We start from the raw sequence: 18,432 nt of genomic DNA, 5'->3' as shown, positions 1-18,432 counted from the left end.
CACACACACACACACACACACACCCTTTCTAGACCGGATTTGAGTCATGGGAAACAAAGTAAGGTCCATGATGGTGTTAGACAGAGGGCATGCCGGTTTGAAATCGGTTCTCCTCTTAATTAGATCATTTCTCTTATACTCCAAAGCTGTGTTATACAGAGCTACACCAACCCATAGGTTTTTGATCTGAATGACAAACTCTAAGACTTTTATTTTTGTCCATAAAATGGTTAGTGTCTGAGCATTTCATTGACCTGGAGCCCTTTGAAGCCTAAACAACGAACTCTGACATTTTATAGATGTTTTAAATTAAAATACCTTTGAAATGCCACTCTGCCCCTACCCTTAAAACCTGTGGATGCCATTCACTAGAAATGCGAGTATTCAGAGTTACTTATTAAGTGAGTCATCAAACACAAGTCAAATAATTTTCAACATCCTACTTCTACGCTAAATGATGTGTGCCAATTTTATGAGCACTATAATAAAAATCCGATATTAAGGAAGGTCCTGTGGTTACCTTTGGAATCTTCTCTTTTGGATCGTGAAATATTAATAGCACTGGATTGACCGAAGGCTTGCATTTTGATCTCAATGACCAGGCTTTGTTTTTCCAGTATGTGGGAGCTATGTGTGCAACTCATCGGACATGTACTAAGGTCTCTTCTTACCGCAAGACTCCCCAGTTTTGAATTCTAGAAAAGTGCTACCTGCTTCTGCACACTTACTAGAGACTTCCACACAGGAACATTTGTCCCCCCGAAAACATCATAAATCATACCCGAGAATGCAAGAGAAAAAATTTTAAAAACCCAATTCATTGGAAAGACCTTTTCCTCTAATTAAAACGCTTCACCCACATGCTTCATATTAGCACAGCCCTGAGCTGGTGTTGATCCCTATTGAGAGGTGAGTGGTTCTCACATGTTAGGGGAAGCAGAGTTGTAGATGGTTGGGCTCCATCCCCAGGGCCTCGGATCCAGTGGGTTTAGGGTGGGGCCCAAGAACTTGGCATTTCCAACAAGTATCCTGGTGATGTGGTGTTGATGCTTGCCTGTCTTGGGGCCACATTTGAGAATCACTTAGGATTTTGGAGAGAATCAGAGGCCTCTCAGATACCTGATTTGAATAATGCTTTTCATATAGTTCCCCTATCTCCTTGTGTTCTTTCTGGTCTAATTCCAGGGAGAGAACGTTGGTAAAAATGCCAGACTGTGCAGTTGTAATGGAGGTGAGGAGTTGACTTGGCCTCCCAACCCCCCCCCCCTTTTTTTTTTTTAAACCTCTTCGGAGAGAATCCATTTTCCTTTCTCTCCTTGAAGAAAGCCCAGAAAATACAAGATAAATGGTAGTAGAAAGAAAAACTCAACCAAAGGAAAAGGAAAGAGCCGTTCTCTGTACAAAACTACCCCCACAAACAAAACACACATAGTTTGTAAAGCTGGAATGCAGAAGACTGTGGACTTCAGCCTCAAGCATCAAGCAACTATGCGTGGTGACGAGTTAGGGACATAGGTATGGAATCTCTTGGAAGTAAGCAAAGGCACACATCCCCTCCAAAAGGCTTCTGTGTTTCCAGTACAGGTTTTGAGAAACTATTTGAAAACAGCTTTCAGCCTATGATTTGCCTGCCATTATGCTTTCCCATTATGAGAAGATAATGGCTTTGTCACCCTATTGCATTTTGATAAGATTGTTAATGTTCTTCTGGCTTTGAAAGAGGCACCATATTTTCTTTGCTGCTCCATGTTTGGTCGGAGGCACTTTTTTTGGTTAAGTTTATTTATTTATTTTTGACACAGAGAGAGAGAGAGAGAGAGAGAGAGGGAGGGAGAGAGAGAGGGAGGGAGGGAGGCAGGGAGGAGCACGGGGCGGGGGTGGAGAGAGAGAGAGAGAGAGAGAGACAGAATATGAATGAATGAATGAATGAATGAATGAATGAATGAATATCCCAAGCAAGCAGAGCCCGATGTGGGGCCTGCACTCACAAACTGTGAGAGCATGACCGGAACCCAAACCAAGAGTCAGATGCTTAACCAACTGAGCCACCCAGGCACCCCTGGAGGCACTTTCTTAATTGATGTCCTTATATTTTGCTTCGGTATTTATTACATTTCCTGCTTATAAACTTGATGTCATGAAGTGTTTATTTTTATACCAACCATAGATTCTTGAAGAATTATTGATACAGATGCACCGTTAGCTCTTCTCTTCTCTGAGCTGCCTAAGAAAAGCTTCAGGAGAAACTAATTTGCCATGTGTACTTAAGAGATTACTATCTTTAACACTCAGGCCAAAAAAGTAAATCCAAAATAACCAGGAATTCTTATTTATTTTAGTTTTCCCTGTTGTCCTATAAATATACCAGATCTGTGGTTGAGTCTGTTAGACATTTCCCTCTCTCTCCTCCCCACTTCCCGCCAAGAATCTCATGATGTTACCATATGAATCCTTTAAGAACCCAAGGTCAGCTTGGATACCCCAATTTGTACTAATGTCCCAGGGAACACCTGTGAACTTAGTTGCGGAAAATCTCAGTGCTAGCTTTTAGGGTGTTTCATATGTTTCTTGTCCGCTAGCATTTCCTGGGTAGCGTTCTTACATGTCATGTAGATGTAAGGAGAAAAAGAAAAAAAAAATGTGTCCAAGTAAAACAACATGTTTTGAAAATACCTGTCCACTGGTGTTAGGTTTCAATTCGGAGGCATCATTGGCTTTGGTTTAGAGTCTTCTGGTAAGAAAGTTCTGGCAGATCTCATGTTTTAGACTTCATGTACCCATTTTTATCTGGTTCTTTCTTTACCTTGTGACTGAATGAGAGAAATGTCTGGCTGTGTGTTTTATATTGACTTCCGAGAAGTTCTTGGTCTAAAATATTCTTTTTTTCCCCCTGAGACTTTGTGACTTGTGACCTAGGTTTCCTTTCATTGACAAACGACCGGCAATGCCACATCCCCCCGAAAGAAATCCACCTATGTGAGCATGTTTTCCAGTTTAATTCTCTGATTTTTTTTTTCAGTCTTCAAATGGACCCGAAGAGCCCTCCGTTATTCAGTTACTGAAAACCCTTTCTTTCTTTTTCTTCTTCTTCTTTTTTTTTTTTGTTTGGTTTTTAGAATTCTTCAAAGAACTGCTGGAAAATGCAGAGAAATCCCTCAATGACATGTTCGTGAAGACATATGGCCGCTTATACATGCAGAATTCTGAGCTATTTCAAGATCTCTTCGGAGAGCTGAAGCGCTACTATGTGGCAGGAAGCGTCAACCTGGAAGAGATGCTAAGTGACTTCTGGGCTCGCCTTCTGGAGCGGATGTTCCGCCTGGTGAACTCCCAGTACCACTTTACAGACGAGTACCTGGAATGTGTGAGCAAGTACACGGAGCAGCTGAAGCCCTTTGGAGATGTCCCTCGGAAGCTGAAGCTGCAGGTCACCCGCGCGTTTGTAGCAGCCCGTACTTTTGCTCAGGGCTTGGCAGTTGCGAGGGACGTAGTGAGCAAAGTGTCCGTGGTAAGCACTGGCTGCAGCCTGTGTTTTTTTGTGTGTGTTGTTTCATTTTATCTATCTATCTATCTATCTATCTATCTATCTATCTATCTAATGTTTATTTGTTTTGAGAGAGAGAGTGTGGGCAGAGGAGGGGCACAGAGAGAGAGAGAGAGAGAGAGAGAGAGAGAGAGAGAGAGAGAGAATATCCCAAGTAGTCTGCACGCGGTCAGCTCAGCGCCCTGTGTGGGGCTCGATCTCACGAACTTGAGATCATGACCTAAGCCGAAATCGAGAGTCTGATGCTTAACCGGCTGAGCCACCTGGGCGCCCCTGTGTTGTTGCATTTTAAAAGGAAGTTTGGGAGGTAGACAAATACGCGGGCTCGAGAACGGTTTTCTTCTGTTCTGCTCTCTTCTCTCTCTTGCCTTTTTCCCTCGCACACATTGGCCCGATCCGCGTACGCCGTATAGTTAGAAACCAATGCTGTGAGGAACATCATCATTCTTTTCAGTGGTTTCCTTGGTAGCTATTCTTAGAAGCAGATTGTATGTTCACTTTGGAACGTTCATTTTCAAACTGAGTTTAATATCGCCATACTCTTTTTGCCTCCTATTCTACTTCCCCTCCAGAGGAAGAAGCAGACAGGTTCCATATTTAGTTGCTTTGAGTGACTGGCTTTGGGCCTGCCGGTTGCAGTCTGCAACAGTATTTAACATCCATTACTGCGTGTTTCCTTGTTCTATGTTTTAAGGTGTACTCCATGCTCTTGAGAAGGCAGAGCTTTTTATGACAATCAGTGTGGGCCACCTGCTCTTGACTTGTGGCTTTGTTTATGGGAGTACCAATAGACAGAATGAATATATTACAGTTTCCTCATTTGTAAATTGAAGGAATTGGACTGTGTTCTTTGAAGCCCCTTAAGAAGGTGTCTCAGGGGCCTCCTTGAGGAGAGGAAGAGAGACACGGGGACTTCACCTCCTGGCTGCAGCGGAGAAGCTTTGCTTTCCCCTTTGCCAAGTCGAGTATTGAGTCAGATTTTGAGGGAGAAATGGTTCTATGGCTCCTTTACTCCCCCTTCCCCCGAAAAAAAGACGAAACTTGAAGGCCTTTCCACCTCTACCCTTCCATGACTTAATACCAGTGAAGGAACAGAATAACCTGGGGCACATTACCTTCTGGAGGACTGATCTTGGTGCCATTACATTCCGGCCTCCAAAGGAAAAAAACTAAATTGTAGTCCATTTGCTAAAAAAAATTGCAGTCATAAGGTCAGCAGCTTTTACTTACGCCATTTGGTTGTTTTGGGGACTGAAGGAGAGGTCAGAATAAAAACTGAACAGCAACACAACTGGAATATCAATCTGATTGTCTACCAGTTCATCTGGAGTTCAAGTGACCATTCAATTTATCGTCCAAACCAGGATGCTTATCGTCGAAACCTAGAGGTGCTTATTCCTACCCAGACCACATGTGCCACTAATTTGAAATAAGCAATAGGATTGTCCCTAGCGGACCGGGATTCATGGTTACCCTAGTTAGAGACGAAACTTGCGTTAACCCAGCAAAGAGAAGATTCTGATGAATTGTGTGCCGTAAAAGATTAGATGCTTATGGGATATTTCGTACTAGGATTGGGTGATACGAGGATTCGTTGATTGGTTGCATTCATTATTTCAGTTTTGTTTGTTCTCTCTCATCTCCAGGCCATAAATTTGCAGGAAACAATTCTTTCCAGCATGTTTCTGTTCACTCCTTTTTCTCCTGATATTTTCCTTACAAATTGCAACAATTTGTTCACGCATAGGAGGGTGGATGTGTGCATGTGGGGGGATAGTGGTTATAATTAAAGGAATAATCTGATTGCTGAACTTCTGCCAACCCCAGCATCCATTATGAATCCTGCAGGTGCTCGTGTCAGAGTCCCGAAACAAGGCACAGTGACTCCAGATCAGAGTCATTTACATTTTAGCTCACCTCACACACCTGCCCTTCTTCAGCAAGTCCTTGGCTTCACCCTAATCTGGATAGGCAGACAGGCGCTGCTATGTGACTTGAATGAGTGTGTGTGCCTGCTTGTGTATGTGTGTGCATGTGTGCAGACTTCGCGCTGAAGAGAAAGACGAGGAGTAGAAAGCCCTTTTTGTAAGCGTCTGAAAAGTGGTTGCTTTTAAATTAACCATCCCCCTTTCGATTCTTGGGTAAAGGGACAGGCCAGCACAAGTCTGGTTAGCCTAACTTTGCTAAGTCGGAGACCCCCTAGAGAACTGAGATTCCAGAACCTCCCACTTGGGGTAGAAGGCTGTAGATAAAACAAGAAGTGATTTCGAGACCCTTCGTTACCGATGAGAAGGTTGAGGGCCAGAAGGCTTGCCATTGTCCACACCAGCCCACTTCCCAGGGTAGGGACAAGGAAGCAGTTGTGGTTTCCCGGTGTCCCATTCTTCTTGACCTGCTTCTCAGAATTCATGGTGGGAAATCAGCAAGATCGGCTTTTGTATGTAAGATCCAAACGCCCTTAGCCTGTGCCGTAAGGAGCATGTGACTCAAAGTAAGAGTCACGATCCGTTTCTGATGTTTCTTTTGGTATAAATTTTTTTTAAGCAAGAGATTTCCTGGGTACCTTAGTACTGTTAAGTTGTTGGAGAACGTTCCTTTCTAAATATAACCCTAAATTTGTTTCAGAGTTAATGTGTATTCTACAGTCACTGTATTCTCGTATCTGCCTAAGAGATATTTGCGTAGTTTTGGGAGAATACAGTGAACACAAGCTGTAGGGCTTGATTTACTTTGAGTAAACATCACTTGCCACTTGTTTAGTTGAAAATACTCTTTCATGTCTGCTTTAAAGTTTGTATTTGCAATTGGAAACTTTTTTTTAAGATCTTTTTTTTAATGTTTGTTTATTTTTGAGAGAGAGAGTGAGAGAGAGCGACAGAGCACAAGTGGGGGAGGGGCAGAGAAGGAGGGAGACACAGAACCTGAAGCAGGCTCCAGGCTCTGAGCTGTCGGCACAGAGCCCGATGCGGGGCTCGAACCCACGAACCACGACATCATGACCTGAGCCGAAGTCAGATGCTTAACCGACTAAGCCACCCGGGAGCCCCGTAAACTTTTTAAATAATGTTGTGCTTCCCTGCTGAGCTTCTTGTAGGCTAAGGACTAACTTAAAAGCAAACCCTTCAGCTACGTTGGGTTATGTTATTTAAACCACACAATAATAAGACACTCGGGCATCAAATCAGTTTCTAAAGGAGTTAAAACACAATATATGTAAAAAAAAATCTCTCATCTCTGTAATGTTGTTGCTTAGAAGCCTGCAAGGAATACTTAGGTATTTGAGAAAATATTTATTACACTAATTTCTAGAGTATGACTATGAAATAGAAAATTTTAATATACAGTGGTATAGGGAAGACAGTAAATGATCTATCAAAACCTTATTCCAAATTGAACATGCTGGAAAAAAGCCCCTATATTTGGTTAATAAGATAAGCTTCTTGACCAGTTTGGGGACCCAAGCACTGGTTTTTCATATGGGCTCCCACCACTGCCAGTTGCTGTCAAAGGGCAGTCTGCAGGTGTAACTCGAGCAACCCAAGAAATAGACATTCCTTCTTTTGGTGTCCGGTAGAATTAATTATTCTTGGGCGTGGAAAAGAAAGGCCTCTCAGAGTGGAGGATATATTTCCTAATTCCGGCCCGCCACCTTACCCACCCGCTCTACAAAGGTGTCTTTCAAAGTCAAATATGGAAAAGCACTGTGGTCTTGGGGACTAGTTACTGTATACCTAACTCAAACATGTTCCCACTTTCTGTTTGTAAGCGGATGCCCTGTTTTTCCAGCTAACTTTTGCAACACAAGAGTTGTAGTTACACGTTTAGCAATGATTTGATGATCACTGAAACCTTTTAAAGGCCATTAGCACCAGCAGGCTTAACTGACTCCAGGAGAAAGTCACTTCTTAGTTGAAGGACACTTGCCTCGCAGCTCACTCCACCGAGATTTACAGTCCCGACATCGGAAGAGTCCCCTTAATTAGTAACAAATGGCTCAAGAGTACTCTGGCGTTACACATCTCCGTATTCCTTACTCCGTCGTACTTGTCATGGTTCGTGATGCGTTTCGTATTTACCTGCCATGGCAGCAGTTTTGCCTGGAAGGGGGAAGTCTGTTGCGGCCTTTCAAGAACGCACAAGTGGTTGCATGCACCATGAAAATTAATAGCTCCTATGCCAAAGACAGTTGCGTTCTCATGGTTTTAATTAACACTGACATAATGGGACTGTGTCTACACCCCCACCCCAACTACAGGGGCTATAATTAGAAATCAGTGCTTTACATTGTGATGTCTAAATGATTGTCCTGCCTTGGAAACGATTTCCGTTGCTCCCCCCCTTCAGTTTTCTGTGTCCACAGTGCCCCAGCACATACAGGAGTGCTGCCCAAATTATTCTGCCATTTCCCGAATCACGATAAATGTAAATTTTATAAATCTATACAAAAAGCTTTTTTTTTTAAAAAAAGTTTATCTATTTTGAAAGCGCACATGCATACACACGAGAGAGAGAGAGAGCGCGCGCATGAGGGGGTGAGCACGTGGGGGGGGGGGGTAGGGGCAGAGACGGAGGCAGAGAATCCCAAGCAGGCTCTGTGCTATCCGCGCAGAGCCCGACGCAGGGCTCCAGTCCACAAACTGTGAGATCATGACCTGAGTTGAAATCAAGAGTCAAACGCTTAACCACATAAGCCACCCCGGTGCCCCCTATACAAAAAGCTTTTAAGAAGCAGGGTGTAGACATTTTTTCAACACTTAATATTTGTTTTCACTCACAACCTTTATAAACAGTAGGATTGCAAAGAGGAAGGTAGGACTTGAGCTAATAGGGAAGGGAGTGGGATGGGAGGAGTGTGAAGGACTGAGGAAACTGAGCGGCATACTCTCAGGACAAAAATAGAGCCCTCTGTAAGCAGGTCAATACAACTGATGCTTCAGTCTTACCTACAGTGTGTCTATAAATATTCCTGAGTGGGTCCTGGTTAATTCCATGTATTTTGTTATGTCTTTAAAATCCTGTTCTCGGGGCGCCTGGGTGGCTCAGTCAGTTAAGCGTCCGACTTCAGCTCAGGTCACGATCTCACGGTCCGCGAGTTCGAGCCCCGCGTCGGGCTCTGGGCTGACGGCTCAGAGCCTGGAGCCTGCTTCCGATTCTGTGTCTCCCTCTCTCTCTGCCCCTCCCCCTTTCATGCTCTGTCTCTCTCTGTCTCAAAAATAAATAAACGTTAAAAAAAAATTTAAAATCCTGTTCTCAAGGAAATGGGAGCCTCTCATCGTCCTTTCTTCATGAGTGTTCAGTGAATTCAAAAACTAGGAAGTTGTTGAATAAACTCGTCACGTCTCACAGCGTGTTTGGGGTTCCCTGTCTTTTTTTTTTTAACCATAATTTGGGAAAGATTTTCCCCTTATTTTTATTGGGTGCTTATGTTACCAAGCAACCGATAAAATCTAGATCTTTTTTTGTTTGTTCAGTACTATTGGCTTTGCAGACCCAAAAAAAACGTTGCAGCAAATGTATGTCAGGGACTGGAATAAACTAAAAGGAAATGTGTTTTTAACTTCAGTGCAGCTTGTTGACCGCCATCACTGTGTAATGTGGCTTAAGGCTCGCTCTGAATTACTGAAACGAAGATCCAGGCTGCGTGAAGAGTTCCTCTCCAGCATTTTTCTTTTCGTCAGGCTGCTTGCAGTAGTTTTTAAGGTGGTGCTTGGAAAATGGAGGTTATTTAGTAGAAAGTCGCAATCTATATTAGAAAAGTCTTTGCAGAGAAGGGGACTTTTCTGCAAAGCCTTTTAATAGCAGAAATGGTGTGCGGATATCAGCGTCAAATGTATATCTTGAGGATGGCAGGAATGAGTATCTTATGAAAGGGAAATGAGGGTTCTTCCTCCCTCCCATTGACTTTTACCATGAAACACAGACTGCCTCCTAACATCCTAAGACACTTTAGCCTTTAGAAAGACCTTGGTCAGTCTTGAAGGATTTTCTAAGACTTGGAAATTGGCTATTAATATATTGTCATGGGTCACTAACTCAGATTTTGATTTGAGTTCATATAGAAGTGTTGAGTCCTGATGATGTCCCTTTTCTACCATGCTGCCCCCCCCCCCCGCCAAAGTAAACAAGTCAAAGCACCTCATTCTTTTTTTTCAAGTTTATTTATTTTTGAGAGAGTGAGAAGGAGCAGGGGTGGGGCAGAGACAGAGGGGCACAGAGGATCCAAAGCGGGCTCTGTGCTGACAGCAGAGAGCCCGACACGGGGCTCGAACTCAAAAACTTGTGAGATCATGACCCGAGCTGAAGTCAGACTCTTAACCGACTGAGCCACCCAGGCACCCACACCACCTCATTCTTACATAAATAATGTCAAACCTTTTTCATATGTGATGCCCCACTTCCTAGTAGAAGTTGATCATCGCTGCCACATAGCTACAGTTCTTTCAAAATGTTAGAACTTTGGTAAAATATGTGTATTGTTTTCTGGAGTTGTTGTTGAAGTAGCTCTTTTTTTCTCCATGTGCAGCAGTGTTTGCTTGAGCTGTTGAACTCTTGGTGAGCAGGGGCCGGTGAGTGGCATATATATTTTTTTCTTCGCCCCTGTGGCTTCTTAAACCATTGTGATGTTATAGCATTGGCTGAATAAGTCCTTGTCGTTTATTAAGTAGTATGTCCTCTCATCCAAGGATCTAGTCAAGTACTGATCCATGTGGATAAACATCCCTCCCCATCCCTGTGTGTGGATACCCTGTGCTGGGTCTGGGGAGCTGTGGAAAAGGCCCAGCCTCACGTGCTGCCCTCACGTTTCCTTCACTGTTCTCTGTTACTCAAAAGAAGCCATTCCGATACTCAAGGAAGTTGAGAGTACCTATTCTAGAACCAAAAATGCCTGCATGCAAATCTTGGCCGTTTACTGGACGATCATGTGTGAATCCCTTCAACTCTTTGGACCTCGGCTTTCTCATCTGTGAAATGAAATGATAATACTCCTCTCATACGATTATTTTGAGGCGTGAATGAGTTAATAGACACGTAAAGTACTCAGAACAGAGCCTGGCACCTAGTAAGTACTCTGTAACTGTATCTTACGTACTAATAAAATCCAATAAAAGCTATCAGTAGACAGGTAATTCTGACATAGAGCAGAATATTTTACTCTTCAGCCTTGACATCAGGACCTTCATGATCATGAAACCATAAATGCTAAATAAGCTTTTTTCTCCTGAGCCCATTGATCCATTCTCTTAGTGGTTCAAAGGGAAAGGGAAGAATGTATAATTTTCCCTTCTCTGTTTCTAAATACCATTTTGAGAAGTAACTCTCTAAGAGAGGTCTGAGAAAACGTGCCTTTTATCAAAGTAATCATAACCCCTACTCCCACTCCTACCCCAGCCCCTAGGATTCTGAAATTACTGGCATCAGAGTTCAACAGACCCTTCTAAACCAAAGGAAAACCTCAAATGTTGGTCAAGAGTTGTAACCCAAAGGAACCATGGTGTTGAACATTTTTTTTTTGATTTTTAAACATTTATTCATTTTTGAGAGACAGAGACAGCGGAAGCAGGGGAGGGGCAGAGAGAGAGGGAGACACAAAATCCAAAGCAGGCTCCAGGCTCCTTGCTGTCAGCACAGAGCCCGACGTGGGGCTCAAGCCCACAAACGTGAGATCATGACCTGAGCTGAAGTCGGACACTTAACCGACTGAGCTCCCCAGACCCTTGGTGCTGAACACAGGGATCAAAGGAAGCCCTTGGAGTATAGTTTACCCCTTTTATCACTCTGCATGCGGCCCAATCTACCACTTGGACTTGGGTCTCAACGTAAATGTACTTTACTAAGTACTTACTTTAGTAAGTTATTTGGGGACTCAAGTCATTGATTTTGAGGGTTACAAGGGAGTAGAATGTGAATGAACTTGAATTTCCGTTGAAAATAAATAAAGTCCCAGAATGAAGCTCTTGAGGATTCTAAAAGATAGGTATCCATTTTGTTTCTTTTTTTAAAAAAAATTTACATCCAAGTTAGTTAGCATATAGCGCAACAATGATGGAGTATTACTCGGCAATCAAAAAGAATGAAATCTTGCCATTTGCAACTATATGGATGGAACTAGAGGGTATTATGCTAAGTGAAATTAGAGAAAGACAAATATCATATGACTTCACTCATATGAGGACTTTAAGACACCGAACAGATGAACACAAGGGAAGGGAAGCAAAAATAATATAAAAACAGGGAGGGGGACAAAACATAAGAGAATCTTAAATATGGAGAGCAAACAGGGTTACTGGAGGGGTTATGGGAGGGGGGATGAGCTAAATGGGTGAGGGGCGTTAAGGAATCTACTCCATTTTGTTTCTCCCCTGTGTACTCCAGAGTCCAAAGGGAGAGCTGCTCCTTGGCACTCTGGGTTCACCATCCTGAGCTTGGCTGGGTGGGTGAGAGGGGGACCCAAGGCCTGGGGAGTGGTCACATTGTTGCTATTACCTCTGGGGGTGGGGATGAGCATTACAGGGGACCCCTGTTTCTTTCTGTTTCCTGACTGTGTTACAACCCTCCTCTATACCGGGGCCTCATTCTCACACAAGGGTTTTGTTTTCCCAGGGTCTGAATTCCCTTCATGTGAAGTTCCTCACAGTGGTCTGGGTCATGGTTGTGAGACAAAAGATTCCATTCGATTTGCCCCAACATGGCTGTTGTGCGTGTGCTTCCCCATCGCAGTTTTCTTAGAACTTTGCCACCTCTCCTCGGTCCTGGTATTTAGTATTTCCAGAGCATGTTATAGCTCAGTTCCTTGTGATCGTTTTTAGTGGTTAGACCGCCAGTCCTGTGTGGAGCATGAGCCAGTGCTTAGCCAGAGAATGAAATGGAAAAAGTCGGCCAAACCCAGCTTCATAATCTTCCTTTAATAAAACTCTACTGTGTCATTTCCTTCAGTTTCTGTTTTTCAAACTCGAGCCAACGTGTCCCTGTGTTAGGGAACTGTACTACAAGATGTACTACATCCCAGATCTGACTTACAGTGGAACTAAGAATACAGCGGACCACGTCCTAGAGTTTAAAAAAAAAAAAAAGGAGAAAAAGGTCTCTCTGGAAAAAACTGTTTCTCGAGTATAACTCTTGGGCTTTTCAATTTTGCTTATTTCCTAAAGGCCCATACCATTTTGGAATGTCTGTGTGCCTTCTAGAGCAAGTTCCATATTCCAACACAGATTCCTACCTGCCTCGCGACCTTATCGCAAATACATTCCAGAGTAATCCCCACCGCTGAGATAAGTGCTCAGTAACTATTTGTTGGCACTTTAGCTTTCTACGTGTTTTTGTACTGAGACATTGTTTCCTCTTTTTTTTTTTTTTTTTTTGGAGAGAGCTGGCACCAGCAGGGGAGGGGCAGAGAGAGAGAATCTTAAGCAGGCTCGAGGCTCAGTGCGCAGCCCAACTCAGGGCTCGATGCCACGAACTGTGAGGTCACGATGGAGCCACCCAGGCGCCCCAACGTTGTTAACTCTTAAGCATAATATTCAACAAACGCCATAGGCTATTCTGTGATTTCTCGTAGAGATTTACATTCTGACTCTTTACGTCTCTCAAGTACAGGCGTTTAGCAGTATCATTAAAGAGGAAAGCAACCGATGCCCCAGCTGAGAGTTTCATGTCTGGTGTGTAGTAAGAAGACAGGGAAGCACGATCCGTCTGGGAAATGTTTGATCAGGTGCAGTTCTAGAATCAGATGTACAGGGTGACTGTCAGCAAGTCAGTTGATCTGCTTGGCTTTGGTTTTCTTATCTCTTAAATGTGAGAGCCTGACTATGTGATCTCTAAGGCCCCTTCCAGCTCTGACTTCTGTGACGCCAGGATTGTCCAGCCACCTCCTCTCTCCAGGCCTGTTTGCTCATCCACAAAATGAGGGGGTGGGGAGGACAGGCGTTAACCGCCTGTGACTTTCAAAGGAATGAACTTTTAGTCATCCAGACTGGTTGGGGAGCCAAGATTACGCTGGACGTTAAAACATAATTAAAAGGACTAACATGGGCCTGGTTAAGACTTTGGAAAAGTCCTAATTCTTTATAGGGAATGTTGACTTTAACATAAACGGGTACCACCTTGTTTTTGGATGTTCCCGCCCCGCCCCTTTTAGGCTAGAGGTCTGGTGAAGATAAGAGGGTGTGTGTGTGTATACATCAGGTAGGAGCCCAAAGGTGTTAAGGTTTTCTCCTGCTAGTTCCAGCCCCCCCGCCCCCCGACCTCTGCCCCGGTTCCTGTTCCTAAGGGTACTGTTGATAAGCGGCATCCGAAGTCACGCGGAGGAGGTGAAGTGCGCGGCCAGACTGCCCTGGGTCTGGGCAGTCCCAGACCCTGGGACTGCCCTGGGTCCCAGCATGTGCTCCCTGCGCTGGTGTAAAGTTCACGTGTGCAGACCGAGAAGGATGCACTAATCCTCTCCTAGTGACCCCGAAAAGCCGAGGCTGGGGAGAGAGAGAATGGAAGACGGGAACCTTTGGGCAGCTGCCAGCGAGTGATGCCTCGCCACGCTTTCTAAGCATCGATGAAAACGTATGGCCCGTGGAACCAGCTCTTGCGGGCCTCAGACAGCATCACCGTATAGAAGTAGAAAGAGGAGGGGCTCCCGGGTGGCTCGGTCAGTTGAGCGTCTGACTTCGGCTCACGTCATGATCTCACAGTTTGTGGGTTCGAACCCCACATCCGGTTCTCTGCTGTCAGCGCAAAGCCCACTTCAGATCCTCTGTCTCCCTCTCTCTGCCCCTCCCCCACTCACACACACCCTCTCTCTCTCTCTCTCTCTCTCTCTCTCTCACTCACTCTCTCTCTCTCTCTCTCACTCTCTCTCTCTCTCTCTCTCTCTCTCAGAAATGAATAAACATTAAAAAAAAAGAAGTTGGGGCGCCTGGGTGGTTGTCGGTTAGGCGTCCGACTTTAGTGGCTCAGGTCATGATCTCACAGTTGGTGAGTTCGAGTTCTGTGTCTCCCTCTCTCTCTGCCTCCGCCCCGCGCCCCACCCCCCACACACTCTTCAAAAACAAACAAACATTAAAAAATTTTTAAAGAAAATAAATTAAAAACAATAAGTATAAAGCAGACACTAAGTGGACGGCCAGCCCAGTCTGACCTGGGTACCGTTTTTCATCCTTGCTACTTCCCTTCGTCGTGAACTTTAGTCGCCTCCTGTGTCGTGCCACATGGAATCTCCGTGTCTGCCTGGTCTTCATGTGCCTTCAGGCCCTGGCCACACGCACCCTCCTTCCTTGGCATTCAGTCTTAGTCCCCGCACCTGCTCAGCCCCACCCGCTCGGTACGCCCTCTTACAGCCCGTGTTCATTTCCCTCTCCCCGGCTTGGACGGTCTCCCTTCATTTGGCCAGTTAAATCCAACCCTTTCTTCAAAATGTAACTGAAGCCTCCTCTCTTCCATCAGGTTTCCCCCTGAACACTGTGTTGTACTGCTCCCGGGCCTCGGAAGGCCTCCGCCTCACCCCACGTTTACATTTACTCAGATTCACGTCTGTAGAGTATTTGTTGTTTTTTCCCTTCTGCATAGCTACTGGCACAGAATGGAGTACAGACTGGGTACCCTTCTAAACCTTGATTGGGGGATTAAGGTTCAAAGGACAGTCTTGTGGTCTGTGTGTTTGAGAAGAAGATACGCTTGGGTCCCAGTCTGGCAAGGCAGAGGCCACCCCAGGCCAGGCATGGCGGGCAGGAGGAGGTCACCTCTGCTGTGTCTCGTGGCCGATCCCGGAGATTTACTTGTAAGAGGACTTTGAAACAATTGAGCCATGGAAAATGAGAGTGAGTGAGTGTGTGCAAGACAGAGAAGGACTGGGAGGGAGGAAGAATGGGAGTCTACAGGGTGGGAAATCCATGCACCTTGATGATTTAAGGTTAAGCCCTGTTCCTCCCTCCCTCCACCCTTGTTCCCAGCCTCCCTCCTTCCTTTTATCTAATCTTCCTCTAGAAGAAGCAGGCCGGGCCCGCTCAGCATGGTCTGTCACAACTCATCCTCAAGTTGAATTTGTGGCCCAACCTTCAGGGTCAGCTTGATGGACTTGGAATTTCTGTGTTATCTTGGCCCCACCATTGTCTTTCTCTTCTCCCAAACCAGGTGAACCCCACTGCCCAGTGTACCCACGCCTTGTTGAGGATGGTCTACTGCTCCCACTGCCAGGGGCTCGTGACCGTGAAGCCATGTTACAACTACTGCTCAAACATTATGAGAGGCTGTTTGGCCCACCAAGGGGATCTGGATTTTGAGTGGAACAATTTCATAGGTGAGTAAGCGAGGGAAGTGTTTGTGTCATTGGAGGTAGCTCAACGCCAGCCATAAGGAATGTTGTAATTGTCATCTGTGAAAGTTCTGTTCAGTATTTATTGTCTGCCAGGGTTCTGACTGTACTCAGAGTTCATACCGTTCTACAAGTTCATTTACTTGTAGAAGACATTAGACACGGTGAGTAGCAAGTTTTAATAATGAGAATGGGATTTTTTGACATTTTCCTCCTAAAGGTCAGTTTTCGTTAAACACGATAGGTTTGTGTCCATGTAGATGCTGGAGTACAGCCATCACTGAGTGAGCTTTTTGTTTTTTCTTTTATGCTTATTTATTTATTTTGAGAGACAGAGAGAGACAGAGAATTGAGTGGGAAAGGGGGAGAGAGAGAATCCCAAGCAGGCTCCGTGCCGTCAGCATAGAGCCCAACTCGAGGCTTGATCTCACGACCCATGAGCTCATGTCCTGAGCCGAAATCCACCCCCTGAGCCACCCAGGCACCCCACTGGCTGAGCTTTTGAATCATTACACCTGTCACACTGTGACCAAATCTTCTGCATACTGGACGGATACCCCTTGGGTATTTGAAGTGCAATCCAGTTGTAAGAATTTAGGAGTTCTGTTTCTGTAGAGGATTTGATAGAAGTAGACCGCTCTGGTGGGGACGGAGGGGCTCTTGATCTAGTCATTTTAGAGGTAAACACTCTGAACGTGCACCTGAAGCCCGGCATCCAGACCGCCATGTAAGCGAAGGACCCAATTTCCGAGAGGGTTAATCGACATCTGTGGGAAAGGACAAGTGAAGGCTAATTTAAATGTCCAGTCATCGACTCCCTTGACGTGCTTTTCATGCATAGCTTAGTCCTAAAACATCAGTATGGACGTTCCTGTGATAGTGGCACCGAATACACATACTAACAGCTCACAAAAGCAAACTTCGTTTCTTGCCCCAGCCCCCAGTCACATTTGTGTAATTGCAGAACTTAAGTGCATACAATTTGCTGGCACTTTTGGGGGGGGGATTGGAGTGGGAGAGAATGCTTTCTAGTCTGCATGAGAGCTAATTACCATATTAAGTCTGTTTGAAAATGCATCAATAAATTGGCTCCAGCAGATTCTTGAGCACACTGACACAGGGGAAAAAAAAAGACGTGAATATTAAGCACTTCGGCACAATTGTAGCCTAAATAGCTCAAAGCTAGAAGACCTGAGGAAAAAAAATCTACGTGCAGAAAAGCCGAATCCCATGAAAGGGAAGGCCTAAGACCAGCGAAGGCAACACGCGGACAAATGGCGCCTCATGCCCAGAATGAAGCCAGGGGGGAGATCGTTGTTTTCGACTGTTTCCCATGGCAAGGAAAGCTCGTGGCATTTCCAGATCTAAAGTTGATGCTTTTGCTCTCTCTCTCTCTCTTTTTTTAATCCCACCCTCACCCCCACACCCGAATGCCACATTTGCAGTTCAATTTTGCTAACTTCATTCTTGTAATGTTGGTTAGCCTTTTTACTTTATAACACCTCACGTACTAGTTCTCGGGGCAAAGGAGTAGAATTCGCCATACGGTACCAACGACGTACGGTGACGGTTACCCAGTTTTGCCAACTTGTGTCCGGATCCGTTAGGAGTAAGGTGCAGAGGGGGGCGTGTCCCTTGCACTATTCCTTTGTTCGAACACGTCTGGCAGAAACTGTAACTCGTGGCATTAAAACACAAATTCCCCCGTTTTTAACAAAATATTTTTCCAAGGGCCCACATCAAATCAAAACCGTGCTCTGGCTTGGCTTAATTAATGTTTTCAACCAGGTACTGTGAGGCTGAGGTGCTGCTGTTATTCTTGTTGAGAGTCTTAAAAATTACATCTGTTCCCTTTCAAGAAACCAAATTAAACCCAAGTGGAAATCGATAGGATTTCTGAATCAATTTTCCTCAGTTATTTGGAATGATCCTTTTTTGGAGGGATGAGGTGTATAATGGTATCTAAACCTAATTTTTAATGGGTATTTTATTCTTTCTGTCTAAAAGGCCGGGAATAATAGACATTGTTCATCCCCTGTGCTTTTTGTATGAATTTTCACCAGGGTTTAATTTGCTCTGTGGTTGTGGAATTCACTCCCAATTTACATGCCTCAGCTATAAGTTCTTTTTTTTCCTTTCTTTGCAAAGAATTTTGCTTTCCCCTTTAAACGGCTGCAGTTAATGAATGGTCAAGGGCTTCCCCCCACCCCCACTTCTTTAAATCAGATCTTGGGGTTAAGTCGGGGAAACTGCCTTTTGTTCTCCCAGTCAGTCATGAGGCCGAAGGTGTGGGTTTCTGATCATTGGCGGCACAGTGTGAAAGGAATCGCTTTGCCTAGCGCGAAGGGGACACTTTGTTGATGGGGCGGGGCCGACCCAGTGCCAAATAACCTGAGCACTGAAGTCCCGCAGTTGGTCTAGACCCTTGGAGACACTAAGCATAGGTTTTCCACATCTGCCTTCTGGCCGCCACGTCCTCCTTTTCCTTCTGAGTTGCATCTACAGTGTGGTCAGCCTTTATCCAGATGGATCCAAGCAGTTTGAAGCGCCCTGGACTTGGTTTTGGAAGAGGTTGGTTCAAGAGGTCAGC

General features: G+C 44.9%; 1 protein-coding gene across 1 annotated transcript in view; it reads left to right on the top strand.

The window, feature by feature from the left end:
* Window positions 1-18,432, top strand: part of GPC4 (glypican 4) — a 109,107-nt gene that overhangs the window by 84,138 nt on the left and 6,537 nt on the right. The window contains exons 3-4 of the mRNA XM_019426960.2: window positions 3,117-3,508; window positions 15,662-15,827. Coding sequence (XP_019282505.1) covers window positions 3,117-3,508; window positions 15,662-15,827 — 558 coding nt within the window. The remainder of the gene's footprint in view (window positions 1-3,116; window positions 3,509-15,661; window positions 15,828-18,432) is intronic.

Source organism: Panthera pardus, unplaced genomic scaffold (genome assembly GCF_024362965.1).
Source record: "Panthera pardus isolate Hobbes unplaced genomic scaffold, ASM2436296v1 HiC_scaffold_27, whole genome shotgun sequence".
Taxonomy (NCBI): Eukaryota; Metazoa; Chordata; class Mammalia; order Carnivora; family Felidae; genus Panthera; species Panthera pardus.
Note: the sequence above shows the minus strand (reverse complement) of the source record. Positions and strands in the feature narration are given on the sequence as shown.